Raw genomic sequence first — 14,520 nt, 5'->3', positions numbered from 1 at the left:
GGTGTCACTGAACTCATTAGCAAACTCAACGTTGCCCCAGGGGATGCTTCTGTGGTGCCGGAAATCCCTCCAGGCCAGCCTTCTACTCCTTGCTTCTTTTGGGATGGCCGATTCCGCCGCGTTCCGGCTGACTTCAAGCTCTGTGAGTGCTCCGTTGAAAAGCTGTGGGTGCTGTGGCAATGTGGTAACACCAGCAAAAACATACCACCTCCTCCGAGTGTTGGACGGCCGTGACATGCCGACCCGGAATCTGCAAAAGCGTCTTAGCGACGTACGCTACCTGATGAGTATAGTTGAGGATAGAGCAAAGCGTACCGGAGTATACGGCGTTCACCAAACCGTCGAGGATGCTGTGAAGACGTTTAGTGCATGCGCTGACAGCGTTGACGTACCCCCTCGCACCAGCACGGCCAGGAAGCGGCGAAGAGGCCAGCTCAGCTGGACGACTGTAGTAGCACTGAATCGGAAAAGCCGCAAGTGCAGCAGCGACAGCTAACTCAAATTTTTAGTTTTCTTTTTCTTGTCTTTTGATTGGCTATTCTACATTCATTGTCAAAGTCCTACCAATGTCCTATAAAATCCGTCTAACAATCAATTATGTATTCGAGCTTATAAATCCGAGTCTTAACAAATGCAATCTAACTGTAAATATGACATTAGATCATCTAAACAAGGGTGTTCATCCAACCGATACCTGCACAAAACAAACTCGATTAGACGTTCGGATTGCCTGTCACAAGGATACATGTACTTGCGACCAGCCAAGTGTAATCCGTGCCAGTGAGCCCACCCAACCCGACGATTCGAATGCCATTCGATTCGAGGTTGAAAGCTCATTCCAGTTTTCTCCTTGTGCTGTGCAATACCACCATGACCTTTGCTCGGAACCACATACCCATGGTCTCTTCCCTGGCTCTGACTGCCTTCGCTGTTGCCTCTGCTTTCACTGCCAGCACTGTGCAGCTGGGCGATCCGCAACAAATTGACGCGCGGTTTGCGACGAGAAACGTCGAAGCTGTCTTCGTCGGCAACGAAGATCTTCAAAATGGCAGGTTTGGTGCGTACTCGGCCAACCAAATTGTCGACCGTGTGCGTACGTACCTGTGTAGGTAACACGCCAGTCGGCTCAGTGCAACGCATCAATGAATAATTGAGTGCCCCCAGGCCGTGGACACTTGCAAACGTGTGCAACAACATCGGAGTCACCATCTACCCGTTCTTCACTCAGGGCTCACAGCCTTCTATCGAGAAGCTCCAGGCGCAATGGGACCAAATGGTATCCCAATTCGGCTCAGGAAAGCTCCACCTCGCCGGGACTGCTTTCCCGTCCGCCGGTGAATCTTACGCTGGAAATGTCCCTTCGATCGGTGCCATGACACCGTACTGAGAATGCGCCCTTGTCAAGAGTCTTGCATGTTTTGACATGGAATAACCACGAACGAGGGCTACAGTATACCAAAAGTAAAGAAAAAGGTGGGACACCATCAGACGTAGTATTTGTACTACATTTGTATTTTTTTTTCCTTGTGAGAACGGATGATCATGTTCAGATCATGGCATGTTAATGTGCTGCGACTTGTCCGTTCCGAAGAGACCCCAGTGTTTCTCGTACTCCGCACCCGTGTAGCTCACCGTCGTGTCGTACATCATGAACCAGTACGACTGACTCTTGCTGGGGCACCATCCATAGATGTAGTCGTAGAAGAACTGCGTCATAGCACCCTTGGACGGAACGTTGCCTGCATAGCTTTCACCGGCGTAGGGCCATCCCGTTTCAGTGAGGCGGACCTTGGCGGCACCGAACTTCGATATCATTTGGTCCCACTGAGCCTCCAGCTTCTTCAGTGCCGATTGCGAGCCCGGCGTGAAGAACGGGTGAATGTTGACACCAATGACATCGCAGGCGTTAGCCAACGCCCATGCACTGTCAGCACCAAGCCACTCGTTGATGCGCTGAGCTGATCCCACAGGCGTGTTGCCCACGCAGCTCTTCACACGACGGATGTAGCCTGCGATCTGGTCGGCCGTGTACGTGCCAAAGTTCCCGTTCTTAAGATCTTCGTTACCAACGTAAACAGCTTCAACAGCCCACGAGTTCTTAGCGTAGCCGTCGCACACTGCCTGGATCTCAGAGTCAATCCATCGAGGGTCTGTGAGCTGCACACCAACGGCAATGTGAAGACCGGCAGCTGCTGCGATGCTGATGGCGTTCACACCGTTGAATTGTGCTTGGTATGTGCGGATACTGGAGAAGTGCTGGGACACCTGTGCCATATCGCCGGCGAGTACGTCCCAGTTGACATTCGAGTGATGCCAGGGGGCGTAGCAAACACCAGAGGAGAGTTTTCTGGCATCGGCACCTACGGCGAGGGTGGAGGCAACAGCAAAGACAGCCAAATTCTGTAAGGCGACCATTGTATGAGCGTCGACTTGGGGGCTCAAAGCGAATTCGGGAATGACGACTGGACTCTGGTGCTCGATCCCGGTGGCCAGCGATCGAGCGAAAGATCGGTCCTCAGGATGTGCTTTACAACAGTCGTGGGTTGTAAGATGTTGTCGACAAACTCTACGATCCACGACATGTCCAAGTTGGACGGTAGACCCAAATGTATCTCGTTTATTAATGCTATGTGGTTCAAATGGCAGAGCATTGCCGCGTTGATTCCAGCGGTTCAACATAAAATATTTAGTGTAGATCGTCAATAGAGACACCGAAAGCAGACACCACGAACGACAACCAAGCGAAATGCCGTACGAGGTCATGGGTACAGTACAATGATCTACAACTTCAGATTTTTCATGAACTTTCACAACACGCTGATGGGATAGGCCGTCCTAGCATTGTCACTGGCAGTTTGCCAGTGAAAAACGACCCCACCTCATACAGATCTGACTTAGGCATCGTGATGGATTCTAATGCGGTAGCACGCCAGAAAACAATGGTACGATGCCCCCACAGGAGCCCGTGGAAGCTCGGATCTGTACGAGTAAACTGGTACTTAGTAAGCATTTGTCTTGAGAAATTGTTTACTTGCAGCACAGTTACTGTAGTTGACCAAAGTTCGATCATTCAAAGTACCTTATTCTACATGTACTAAATCTCCACCGTATACTTTTCTCATGCTCGAAAAAGTTTACATGCTCAAGCAACTTAGATTGTATGTTGCTCTTACCATAAGTTGTCCTAACGCAACTTGAACGACAGATAGAGAAACCATGACCGAAGCTGCATCCTCGAGCCCCGAGACTCTACTCAAGCAGCGCGTGTGGGCCGGCCGCCTCCCCGTCGTGTTCTCTCTCGATCCCAATGAGGTCACCACTCTACACGCTCCTCGTCCGTTCTACGTGAGTCCATGAACTCCAAAACTTCATGCCTCCTACCTAATCTAACTCAACCCGTCTGGTTCCAGGCCATGGTGCCTCGTATGAGCTACTTGGTGTCCCAGACGCGCGATGTGGTCGAGTATTTCCGGGACGCAGCGCCTCCCATGTCTGCGATACAAGGCGCATCCATCTGGTTCGAGGCTAAGGGCGTCCCGCTGCACTGGCATCTGCCCTTCGGCCTGCTTAGGGACCTTTTGTGCGGCCCTGGAGTTGACAGCGACACTGATCTACCGTGGGCAATTACAGTGCATTTCCTGAATTTCCCGAAGGACATTCTACTGCCTTGTGATAACGAGCAGAGCGTTGAGTCGCACTTCATGCACAGTCTCAAGCAGGCCACATTCCTGCGCATGGGGTCTACGAAGGCAGTGATGGCATTACCTGAAGCTCAGCAGACTCAGATTTGGACCAGTATATCGCAAAGTACGTCGAGGAAATGACTGAAATCAAGCGTGATAAGGGACTGATGAACGTGGTTGTTTGACAGATGACTACGAGAGCTATCGGCAAGCTACACATGAGCTGCATTTGGACGGAGGCGTGGACGCCTCGGCGTTGCGGCATCTGCCGCTGCGAGTGCATCTTGACAACGCACCCGCGATTCAGATGCCAGTCGCTCCGCTGCAAAATGGTACGGTAGGGTTGCTAGTGATTTAACGTTGGGAATTCGCCTTATTGGTTGTCGCACTGGCGTGCAGGTCGCGAGAAAACCTTGCTGGAAGTTCTAAGTTATCTGTTGCCGGACTTGTTTTCATCCGCAACATTTGACGCTGCACCTGAAACAGACGCACAGGACTTCCAGATTTTAGTGCACGGCATTCCCGTCCCTGCCGACGTGTCTATCGTCGAGCTGTACAGGAACTTCGCTTACGCCGACGGCTTCCTCTACGTAGCCCTGTCGTCCAAGTCCTCCTAGAGCGTAATGTTGCCGATTGATTTCGAGAAAGTTGAGTGTCGACATATTTGTTTTTGCAGTTTTCAATATTCTATTGCCCAGTTTTATTAAAGAATCCACAGTCTGGATAATCTCCCATTCTCAGAAAAGAACACTTTTTGCTTTAATGCAGGGAGGAACTCCCCATGACACGGCGGCTCGCCTGGCGTCCAACGTAGAGCCTCTACTGGCCGAAACGCGCGCGCATCTGCTGCACAAGGAGCCTGACCGCGCGCGTGCGAGTTTCCTGCGTCTGCCGGAGCTGGAATCACGTCGTAAAGCGTATCTGGAGGCGACACTACGCGACTTCTACGCCGCCGGATTGTTCGACGTCCCCGTGCTACTTACGTTCCTGGAGGCGCTTCCAAGCTGGCATTGGACACTAGACGGGTGTGCTGTGCTGCATAACGTGAGCTCCGCATTGCGAGCGCCCAGCAGCGGCGCCGGTGGAGGTGGCAATGCTCTCAGAGCGCTCGAAGCGCGTCAACGCAAGTTCCCACAGTTGCCATTAGCGTTTTTCCTGCTGAAACTCATGAGTCACTTGGAAGGAAGTGCTCGTGTGCGTGCCGAGAGCTACTGGTACGCGTGGGTGAGTCCTACACTGCGCGCAGTAGCCAGTGGACAGCCACTAGAGCTCAAGATCTTGTCCAGAACAGGCCGCAGCGAGTACAGACAGGGAGATGCAAGTAAAGAAGAGTTACTGTATGCACCTGGCAATGCTGGAACGTTCGATAATGACCGTCGTAACGCTCTGTGTTGGGTTGGAGAGGGCAACGACAATGAGATGGCTACATGGCCGAATGACAAAGATCGCACCAAGGCGCAGTGGAGACTCATCCCGTCCGATGTGCATACAGACACCTTTCTGCTCCAAAGTGTCAAATTCGAGGAGTATTTGTACGCTGCAGACTACGCCAAGTTCAAGAAAGACGCTCGAGGCAAAGCGAGGAGTCGAGTGTTCACGTGGCGGAAACAAGCGGAATCTCCTGGACCTGCGGGCAAGTGGCAGTTGGTGTCGTTGAGTGTGGAAGAGAGAGACGTGTTTGCGCTGTACAATCCCTACCAGCGAGAGTTTTTGTACTCCCCGACGGCCGATCTACTGGACAGTAAGAGACGCCACGTATTGACTCGAGCAGCGCCCGATGGAGCGCGTGAGGCGTCCACTACAGAGGGAGGAGCCATGTGGTGTGCGTGGCGGATCTCCCCGGCTCAGCAGTCGTCCATGGAGCGCGGCGTGGAGGCCTTTTTCGCCAAGAAATACCCCGTCGCAGTCGAGCAATTGACGCAGGCACTGCAGGATTTGCCAGATAACACGCAACACGTGAAGTGCTTTGCTTACCGGATGACTGCGAACCTGCGTCTGCGTCGATTCGACCTGGTAGCGCCGGATTTCCAGGCCATTCAGGAGCTTGGAGGCGATAAGGCTGCGATTTTTCACGGCCTCGCGCATCTGTGGGAGGAGAACGCCAGTTATCTCGCTGCGATGGCCAATTCGTCTCCAGATCTTCAGATCCAGGCCATCGAGATCTCGACGTCGCCTGAGAACCCCTTCTTCATGCGTCATCAACTCTCCAAGGGCGACGACTATTTCGTTCGTCGAGATTTCCAAGCGGCTATTGTGTGTTACCAAGAAGCGGCTACATGTACGCCCACTACGACGTCGTCATCAGCTGAGAACAGTATGGAAGACCCCGAGACAACGCGGCAACGTGTTCGCGCGTACGTGTCGTGTGCCAAGTGTTTCTTCGCGTTGGATGAGAGTGAGAATGCGTGGCAATACTTGAGTATAGCACATGATATCACTGGCGTGTCAGTGGAGGGGGAGGCGGCCATTTTACTCTGGAAAGGCAAGTGTCGACGAGCTCAGAAAGCTTACGACGAATCGCTGGAACTACTCGAAAAAGCGTTTGATCGAGCGAGTGCAGCGTCGGCAGCTTCGGTGGGGTTATCGTCGTCCGCAGCGGGTGCTCCGATGTCTGCTGCGGTGCTGAAGCGGTCTATTCTGATGGAAATGAAGGTTGTGGGGCTCTTACGACAAGGAGTGTATGATACGTTACTGTCTACAGATGAGAATGGGGTCACAACTAATGGGAATGGAGTGAAAGAAGACAGAGAAATGGGTACTAGCGGAGACGCAGAGAAAACGTTAACGCAAATGATGGAAATGTTCCACTGCCCACTGAGTCTGGAGCTGATGGACGACCCTGTTACTACACCCGACGGCAACACGTACGAGCGCTCGATGATCGAGCAACATCTCGAAGTGAACGGCTGCTTCGACCCTTTGACGCGAGCGCCGCTGACCAAGTCGCAACTCCATCCGAACCGAGCATTGAAACAACTCATGGAGACGCTGCTTAGTGATCATCGACTGGGACTGCTGCTCGCATCGTGTTCGACGTAGAAATTTCTTTAACAAATAGTGATCCAGCAACTACGCATTTTCATTCTTTGCGTAATCAACGAAAGTTGGAAATTACTCTCAATTATCACATTGTTCTTGCATATTAATCGGACATTTTGTTGAAACAAATACATTTGCAGTTAACACTTCAACATTTCGAGCATTTGCGAATCAAATATTGGCCACGTGGTTATTACACTGGAAAATTTGGCAATCATATTTGTCATTGCCAATGTGGCGTTTGATATCTCATGTTGGTGCCTCATGTAGATCGAATTGCGAGCATTGGATTCTCTAGTCGCCTGGAGCAGCGTGTGTCTACCAGCGAAATGCCCCGAGGAGCTTCGCCTGGTAATCACCTCGCTCGATCGTCGAGGCACACGCGGCAACAAATCCATTCCCGAATGCTGTTACAGACGGGGGCGAGAGGTTCTTCCAGCAAAGCTGACCTCTGTCTCATGCCAATACAGGCCGAACGTCGGACGTGTGGCTAAACCGTTTGCATCAACGCTCTGCCGTCCAACCATCCATGCTTATTTTTCCAAGGGCGCGCTTGCGTGGATGTTCCACAAGACAAGCGACTGCAACAATTGCAACTGCCGCAAAGGTCCAACTAATTGAGTCCTAATGCACAGCCGGGGCAAGAGATCCCTTTTATTCTGCTGTAATGACTCATTTTGTGCATGGGATATCAGTTGACGAGTTATACGAATTGTTTTCTTGAAGGGCTTTGATAAGTCGTCTGACTGGACGGTTTACAAGTGGCTTGCGAGTTGCTTCAAATACATTCGTATCTTACCATGAGCCAGCTCGTCAGCAGCAATAATCCTGCATAATAGTATCGCAGACTGTGCGGCAGAGGGAGGTATTTAAATGGTCTACCTTGAAGAGCGATAAATAGGCTCTCGGTTCTCACTATTATTTAAGATTCGCTAAAACCTTGGGCTAGAAGGGTTAATACGAAGCAAACTAACACGGTAGCGACTAAAGTGGGTTATAGAGGTAGTGAAGGCCTAGGAATTCCGTTCAAAACGAAAAGAACGGCAAACGCAGTCCGATGATCACGTTTACTTTTACGATTCTCTTTACCAACATGTTTAACCATGTAGTTCTCGCTATTATTGATACAACTACAAACTGTGTTTACACCGAGCTGCGTTCCGTTGCGTCTATTACATTCAATTTAGCAAGTATGCAGGATATATCATGTAAACATGCTCAGCCTACCTTTCGGCACAAATTGAAGTACTACTAAATCTCACGATTTAGTGGCAACGAGCATCCCAACATACTTTGTCGCAGTCCAGAATGTTTCTTTTTGTTGTTAAGTAGACGGTCTAAGCTCACACACTCAACAAAAGCTGCTTACCAAAGCATTCACGAATGTAGATCGAACTCATTTTTCCGCAAAATACCCATTTATTTAGGTCTGATTTTCGCTAAAACCTACCCCTTACTAACGTCGCATCTCATCTCTCTTTATATCAATAAAACCAACAATCAACATTTTATATATTGCAAGACATTTCGCTACAAATACCTCTGTCATTCCTGCTATTTCAACTCATGCTATCACTTATCTCAGGGTCATCAAAATGGCTATTTTCGCAGGTATCCAATCAGTTCATTCACGCTTCTTCTTCGTGGCACAGAGGTCCCTCCCAGATGAAGTTGCCAGCCCCCTTAACCTCCGCCACGGTGGTGTGTCGCTCGCACCTGGACATCGCAGCGCTGCCTCACATCGCAGAGACCATCAGCGCGTTCCTCGATTGCTCCGTGCACTGGTCGCTTCCCGCGGCGTGCGGCTTTGCCTTCCAGGACGGCGCTCTCCGACTCGTGAAACGCGTTACAGTGCACCAAACGATCCGCGAGGCGAAAGCACAGGAAATTCTGCATCAGTACCCGAAATTTCGCGCTTTCGAACCCAAAATTCAGAGAACTGAGGCGACCTTGGTACTCCGCCAGAAACAAGATCCTTTCTACCGTCAAAAGCTCTTCACGCTCGGCATGGCACGCGCTGCTGCACGTGGAGACCTGAGCGTGATGCAGTGGCTCGTACGGGAGTTCCCCGGTTGCTACGTGACACGTGCAGTGGAGCAAGCGGCCAAAAATGGTCATTTACAGGTCCTACAATGGCTACATAGGAACAGCCGAGTGGGTCATATACGAGACGAAGGGGGCGGGAGAAACAACACAAGCCTCGACGTGTTCTGGGGCGCTAAGGAGCTGTATTACGCTGGGTTAAATGGCCATCTGAGGGTGGTGCAATGGCTACAGGAGCATACGAACCCAACTCCGACGCATATGTTCTTCGTGACGCTCGAGGAAGCAGCCAAGAACGGAGATCTGGCCATGGTCAAGTGGCTCTGCAACGTCAGAGGAGAATGGTCGCCCTATGCGGCGGTATTGGCGGCCAGCGGCGGGCATTTGGAGGTCCTGAAGTGGCTGAAAAGTAACATTTTCAGTTCCTCGCCCTCTGCAAACATGGATGATGCAGCGGCGAATGGACATTTGCATGTGCTAAAATGGCTACAAGTGAACTCTGGGTACACTACTCATGCAGCCATGAATAAAGCAGCAGGGAATGGACACTTGGGAATCGTCAAGTGGCTTCAAAACACTCGACGAGAAGGATGCACCTCTGTAGCCATGGACCGAGCTGCTGCTAATGGCTACTTTGAAATTGTCAAATGGCTACATACGAATCGGGAGGAAGGGTGTACCAAGGCGGCGATGGATGAGGCAGCAACGCATGGGCATCTTAAACTTGTACAATGGTTGCAGACTAATCGTAAGGAAGGGTGTACGACCAGGGCAATGGACGGCGCTGCCATGAACGGTCACTTGGAAGTGGTGAAATGGCTACATCAACACCGTAAAGAAGGCTGTACGACAGCAGCGATGGATGGCGCAGCGCGAGCGAACCATCTAAAGGTCGTCGAATGGCTACAGAAGAACCGTAAAGAGGGCTGTACACTCGCGGCCATGAACCTTGCAGCTCGAAACGGCCACTTGGACGTTGTGACATGGCTACATCGTCATCGTACAGAAGGATGTACAAAGGATGCGATGGATCAAGCTGCAGCTCACGGTCATTTACACGTCGTACAATGGCTACACAAGAACCGTAACGAAGGTTGCACGTTCAACGCAATGGACCGCGCTGCGGGTGCAGGACATCTCGATGTTGTGAAATGGCTACATGAGAACAGAACTGAAGGTTGCACGAAGGCCGCGATGGACAACGCAGCATCAAGAGGCCAATTGAAGGTGGTGCAATGGCTACATGCCAACCGAAGTGAAGGTTGCACTGGCGTTGCAATGGACGGAGCCGCGTCCAGTGGACACTTTGATGTTCTGTTATTTTTGCAAAGTGAGCGATCTGAGGGCTGCACGGCCAAAGCGTTTGTGAATGCAACGACTGCTGACGAGCTGGAGATTTTGCAATGGCTGTTTGAGCATTACCGCGAACAGTTTGGACATGATCGTCTGCAGCTTTTTGCTGTGGGTAAATTCTATACGCTCCAGTGGCTCAAGCACGAGTCGATTCTCGAAGATCTACCTGAGAGCGAGCGCCACTTTGAGTAACTGTGTCTAATTGGTATGGACAAGTAAGAAGCTATTTATTTGTTAGGGAAGGTTTTCAAATGACACAATTATCAACACGAAAGCAAACATTTGCACGTTACGTGTGGTACTGTACATGTTGTAGTGTATATTGACGCATTCAAACACCTGTGAGTTGGTTTTACAAGAACGATTTGTTCATAAGAGTGATACATGTAGTACCGTAATCATCTGAAGTTGTACAAACTCAACATCACCATACGTTGCAGTGGCTGTACAGTGCAATTTCCAATACTAGACTTTTGCAGAAATTCCGATCGAGTAGCATTGTGTTCGCTAAATCGTTTCCGAGTAATTTTTGCGTTTCATTCTTCAGACTTTTATAATTGCTGAAAATTGTTTTTTTTTTCAGTCTAAAAAGATTCAAGTTTGTGTTCAAATCTGACTTTGAACACGGGATTTCAGCTTTACCCAATCCCCAGCCACACGATGGACGGCTCGAAAAAAATTCGCACATCGAAATGGGCAATCGTTTCAGGACGCATGTAGGCTGAAAGTCCAGTCTTAAATTCACTTCAGCGACTCGATTCCTCTAGCGTTTCCATATCACGGCATTTTCACTGCACCATGGGAACTTCCCCATCTATTGAACCCCTATTTGCTCCGAGTTGCGAGATTCACCGGCTAAGACTAAAATACTGTTAGACTCAGCGCCGGCAGACTGCCAGTCTACAGGTACGAGAGCATCCTAGGCTGATCACTGAACGCCATCTCCCGCTTGAGCTTACATCCAGACGTCAGATCTACGGAGGATTGCTTATCCGCAGGATCCCGAAATATTCGACGCCTGTCTCTAGAAAACGCAAAATTTGGGGAATTCAAATCGGGAATGGCAAAACTGAAGCCATGTCCATCAACAATGTCCTCCAGCTCACCGTCGTGTTCGAATGCTGCCGACTGTTTCGCGATACAATGAGTCATGGGCAAGTTGGCTTCTAACAAGGCAGAAAGGCAGCCGAAGTCGGGCATTAAATGGCGGACCATTCCTTTAATTCTATTTGCGATGCATGTGGGTAACTGCATGAATCGCCTAGCTTTCGTTTCTCTAACCACTATTCATCTAACCATCGCTTATACCCGCGATCGAAACACTACTTCTTTTATTATCTATCCAGCTCAGTTGCTCGCAGCTATCGCATCTAGCGTCTGCCTTGAGCATTACCTTCCGCCTTTGCTTTCTGTTTCAGCCACCTCAGAGTGTAGAACTTGTCGAAAGCATACAACTGAAGCGGGTCTCGTCCGAACTGCTTGTTGTAGTGCTCAAACAGCCACTGCAAGATCGTGAGCTCATCCGCTGTCGTCGCGTTCACGAATGCCTTCGACGTACAACCCTCTGACCTCTCGTTCTGTAGAAACAACAACACCTCAAAGTGACCACCTCCTGCTGCTCCATCCATCGCTGCACTCGTACATCCTTCACTTCGGTTGGCATGTAGCCATTGTACTACCTTCAATTGGCCTCTTGATGCTGCGTTGTCCATCGCGGCCTTCGTGCAACCTTCAGTTCTGTTCTCATGTAGCCATTTCACAACATCGAGATGTCCTGCACCCGCAGCGCGGTCCATTGCGTTGAACGTGCATCCTTCGTTACGGTTCTTGTGTAGCCATTGTACGACGTGTAAATGACCGTGAGCTGCAGCTTGGTCCATCGCTTCCTTTGTACATCCTTCTGTACGATGACGATGTAGCCGTGTCACAACGTCCAAGTGGCCGTTTCGAGCTGCAAGGTTCATGGCTTCCAGCGTACAGCCCTCTTTACGGTTCTTCTGTAGCCATTCGACGACCTTTAGATGGTTCACCCGCGCTGCTCCGTCCATTGCTGCTGTCGTACAGCCTTCCTTCCGATGTTGATGTAGCCATTGCACGACTGACAGGTAGCCATTCGAAGCAGCACCGTCCATTGCCCTGGTCGTACACCCCTCCTTTCGACTCTGATGAAGTAACTGTACTACCGAGAGGTAGCCATTTGTCGCAGCTTCATCAATTGCAGCCTTCGTACATCCTTCTCGACGAACACCATGTAGCCATTGAACGATTTCAAGACGTCCATTGGCAGCAGCGAGGTCCATCGCTGCGGTCGTACACCCTTCTTTCCGGTTTTGATGTAGCCATTTCACAACTGCAAAGTGTCCATTTCCTGCTGCCTTGTTCATCGCGGCTGTAGTAGCATAACCAGAGTTCGTTTGCATCCATTTGAGAACCTCGAGGTGGCCATTTGCGGCTGCATCGTCCATCGACGCCGACGGTGTGGGGTTAAACACATTGCCTCTAAGCCATTTCAACACACCCAAATGCCCTTCACTAGCTGCGAGAACCGAAGCGTACGAGGATTGCTCGCCACGCACTTCACAGAGCCACTTAACCATGGCCAGATCGCCATTTTTCGCTGCTTCTTCCAGTGTCACGAAGAACATATGCGTCGGAGTAGGGTTCGTGTGCTCTTGTAGCCATTCCACTACGTGCAAATGACCATTCTGACCGGCGTAGAAGAGCTCTCTTGACCCCCAGAAAACGTCAAGTTGGATTCCCCCTCCTGGATCGCGAAGATTTCCATCAAGACTCGGTCTATGGAGCCATTTCAGCACCTCCAAATGACCATTTTTTGCGGCTTCTTCGACCGCGAACGTCACGTAGCAACCTGGAAACTGACGGACAAGCCACTTTATCACTCGCAAGTCGCCTCTTGCAGCCGCTTTTGCCATCGCAAGCGTGAATTTTCGCTGTCGGAAAAACGAATCGTCTCGTTTTCGAAGAATTAAAGCCGCATTTTCGTTGTGAGGAACAATCGATTTGCCTTTTGAGGTGTTTTTCGCGTTGCTCTCTTTCGCGACAATCGATTCAGCATTCTCAGCTTCAACCGCATCATGAATCATCACTCGCTGTGCTAAACGGAGCGCTCCATTCTGAAAATCAAAGCCACAGGCATCTGGAAGGGACCAACAGACAGAGTGGTCCAGAAATTCGCTAATAGTGTCCAGAACGCGAGGGAGGGCGACCACTCGACAGTTGGTGTTGCAAACAACGGTGACGGACGTCACCGGGTCCGGGGGATGCACCATCGGGACCCAAAATCAGCTGAGGGGGCGAGAAGAAATCAACAGATAGCGTTATGTTGAGTCTGAGTTCTTTTTTGCAAATGACACGGTTGGACGGCTTGACAGGCTCGGTGAGGAGAGGTGGAAAACGGATCAAGATTTGAGACCTCCGAGAAGCAAAGGAGGTTGGTAGACAGCACCAGTTTAGATGAAAAAGGACAAACTTGACCCGTATGGCACGTCAACAAGCAGCGAAAACAACTGGAAATGTGAGAAATTCACTTTATCGTTTGAAAATATTGACTTTATTGAACAAGGAGTTTTATCAAACAAGCAATTTGTTTTGTATTTGTCGATATGTACTTGAAAAGTTTGACTCATTCCCACTGCTATTACCAACGTCCCACACCCCTTTAGATACGCTTGATCCTTGCGGCGATCGAACTGCTAGTCATAGTAGGGACACCAAATTTTGGCAAAACCGCATTGTTTCCTGCTACAATCTCGCTCTCTCCGCTAGAAATTTGTAGCTCCGCTAGTCCATTTTGAGATTCACCGTTAAGTGCCCTCAGCAATTGTTAGCAGTGGAGATACATCCACGGCGGAGCTATATATCACTACAAACGTAACGCAAGGGAGCAACCACCGCGTCCAACAAAAAAGTAGTTGTGAGGACAGTAACTGTATTTTTCTGAAAAACAGCATTATTGGTGAAAATCGGAAATAACAGCTGTAGTGCGTAAAACAAAAATTTCATCCAGAGCCGTAGCGATATACAGATTGGCAGGCCGCACGACACAATCATACATTTTTCGTACAGTGTATCGGTGTTGGAACGTGCTCGTTCTGCTTGGACTGCAAGCATCGTCGTTTCTTTCGACTCGTTGTTGATGTTACTGTCGCCTTCATCACATAGCCGTCACAGTGGAGCCGGCTCGGATGCTGCGACCTTACTACTGGTTATTTTCTTAATGTTGCTGAAACAATAGAATAAAGTAGAACTGTAAAATCACTCGAAGCTTCAAACACCTTCTTGAAAATTTGATGACTCGGTGTTCGAAGTTCGTCATTCCACATTTACCTAAACCTGAGCGCCCTCAGGTCGGAAAACAACTCAACAAATCCTTCTTCCCACT

General features: G+C 50.0%; 6 protein-coding genes across 9 annotated transcripts; 4 read left to right on the top strand and 2 right to left on the bottom strand.

The window, feature by feature from the left end:
* Positions 1-897: 897 nt before the first annotated feature.
* On the top strand, positions 898-1,387 carry PPTG_17202 (hypothetical protein; the record flags this gene model as incomplete). Its single annotated transcript, XM_008915083.1, has 2 exons — positions 898-1,109; positions 1,165-1,387. The coding sequence occupies 2 exons, from the start codon at positions 898-900 to the stop codon at positions 1,385-1,387; spliced, it is 435 nt and encodes a 144-aa protein (XP_008913331.1).
* A 164-nt stretch (positions 1,388-1,551) lies between these two features.
* PPTG_17201 (hypothetical protein) lies at positions 1,552-2,446 on the bottom strand (the record flags this gene model as incomplete). The annotated part of the gene is made up of 1 exon (XM_008915082.1): positions 1,552-2,446. Exon 1 carries the CDS (start codon positions 2,413-2,415, stop codon positions 1,552-1,554), a length of 864 nt encoding a protein of 287 aa, XP_008913330.1. The 5' UTR covers positions 2,416-2,446.
* Positions 2,447-3,183: 737 nt separating this feature from the next.
* On the top strand, positions 3,184-4,426 carry PPTG_17200 (hypothetical protein). 4 transcript variants are annotated; one of them, XM_008915078.1, is made up of 4 exons: positions 3,184-3,345; positions 3,411-3,807; positions 3,872-4,015; positions 4,083-4,426. In XM_008915078.1, the coding sequence occupies exons 1-4, from the start codon at positions 3,217-3,219 to the stop codon at positions 4,298-4,300; spliced, it is 888 nt and encodes a 295-aa protein (XP_008913326.1). In that variant the 5' UTR covers positions 3,184-3,216; the 3' UTR covers positions 4,301-4,426. The 4 variants fall into 4 exon arrangements, with proteins under 4 accessions (XP_008913326.1, XP_008913328.1, XP_008913327.1 ...); XM_008915080.1 differs by having other exon boundaries at positions 3,872-4,426; XM_008915079.1 differs by having other exon boundaries at positions 3,184-3,807.
* PPTG_17199 (hypothetical protein) lies at positions 4,421-6,876 on the top strand. The gene has a single exon (XM_008915077.1). The coding sequence runs from the start codon at positions 4,446-4,448 to the stop codon at positions 6,720-6,722; it is 2,277 nt and encodes a 758-aa protein (XP_008913325.1). The 5' UTR covers positions 4,421-4,445; the 3' UTR covers positions 6,723-6,876.
* A 1,479-nt stretch (positions 6,877-8,355) lies between these two features.
* PPTG_17198 (hypothetical protein) lies at positions 8,356-10,426 on the top strand. The gene has a single exon (XM_008915076.1). It carries the CDS (start codon positions 8,388-8,390, stop codon positions 10,308-10,310), a length of 1,923 nt encoding a protein of 640 aa, XP_008913324.1. The 5' UTR covers positions 8,356-8,387; the 3' UTR covers positions 10,311-10,426.
* Positions 10,427-11,488: 1,062 nt separating this feature from the next.
* Positions 11,489-13,408, bottom strand: PPTG_17197 (hypothetical protein; the record flags this gene model as incomplete). Its single annotated transcript, XM_008915075.1, has 1 exon — positions 11,489-13,408. The coding sequence occupies one exon, from the start codon at positions 13,406-13,408 to the stop codon at positions 11,489-11,491; it is 1,920 nt and encodes a 639-aa protein (XP_008913323.1).
* Positions 13,409-14,520: the final 1,112 nt, after the last annotated feature.

Source organism: Phytophthora parasitica (assembly GCF_000247585.1).
Source record: "Phytophthora parasitica INRA-310 unplaced genomic scaffold supercont2.67, whole genome shotgun sequence".
Lineage (NCBI taxonomy): Eukaryota > Oomycota > Peronosporomycetes > Peronosporales > Peronosporaceae > Phytophthora > Phytophthora nicotianae.
This window is presented reverse-complemented; position numbering and strand designations above follow the sequence as displayed.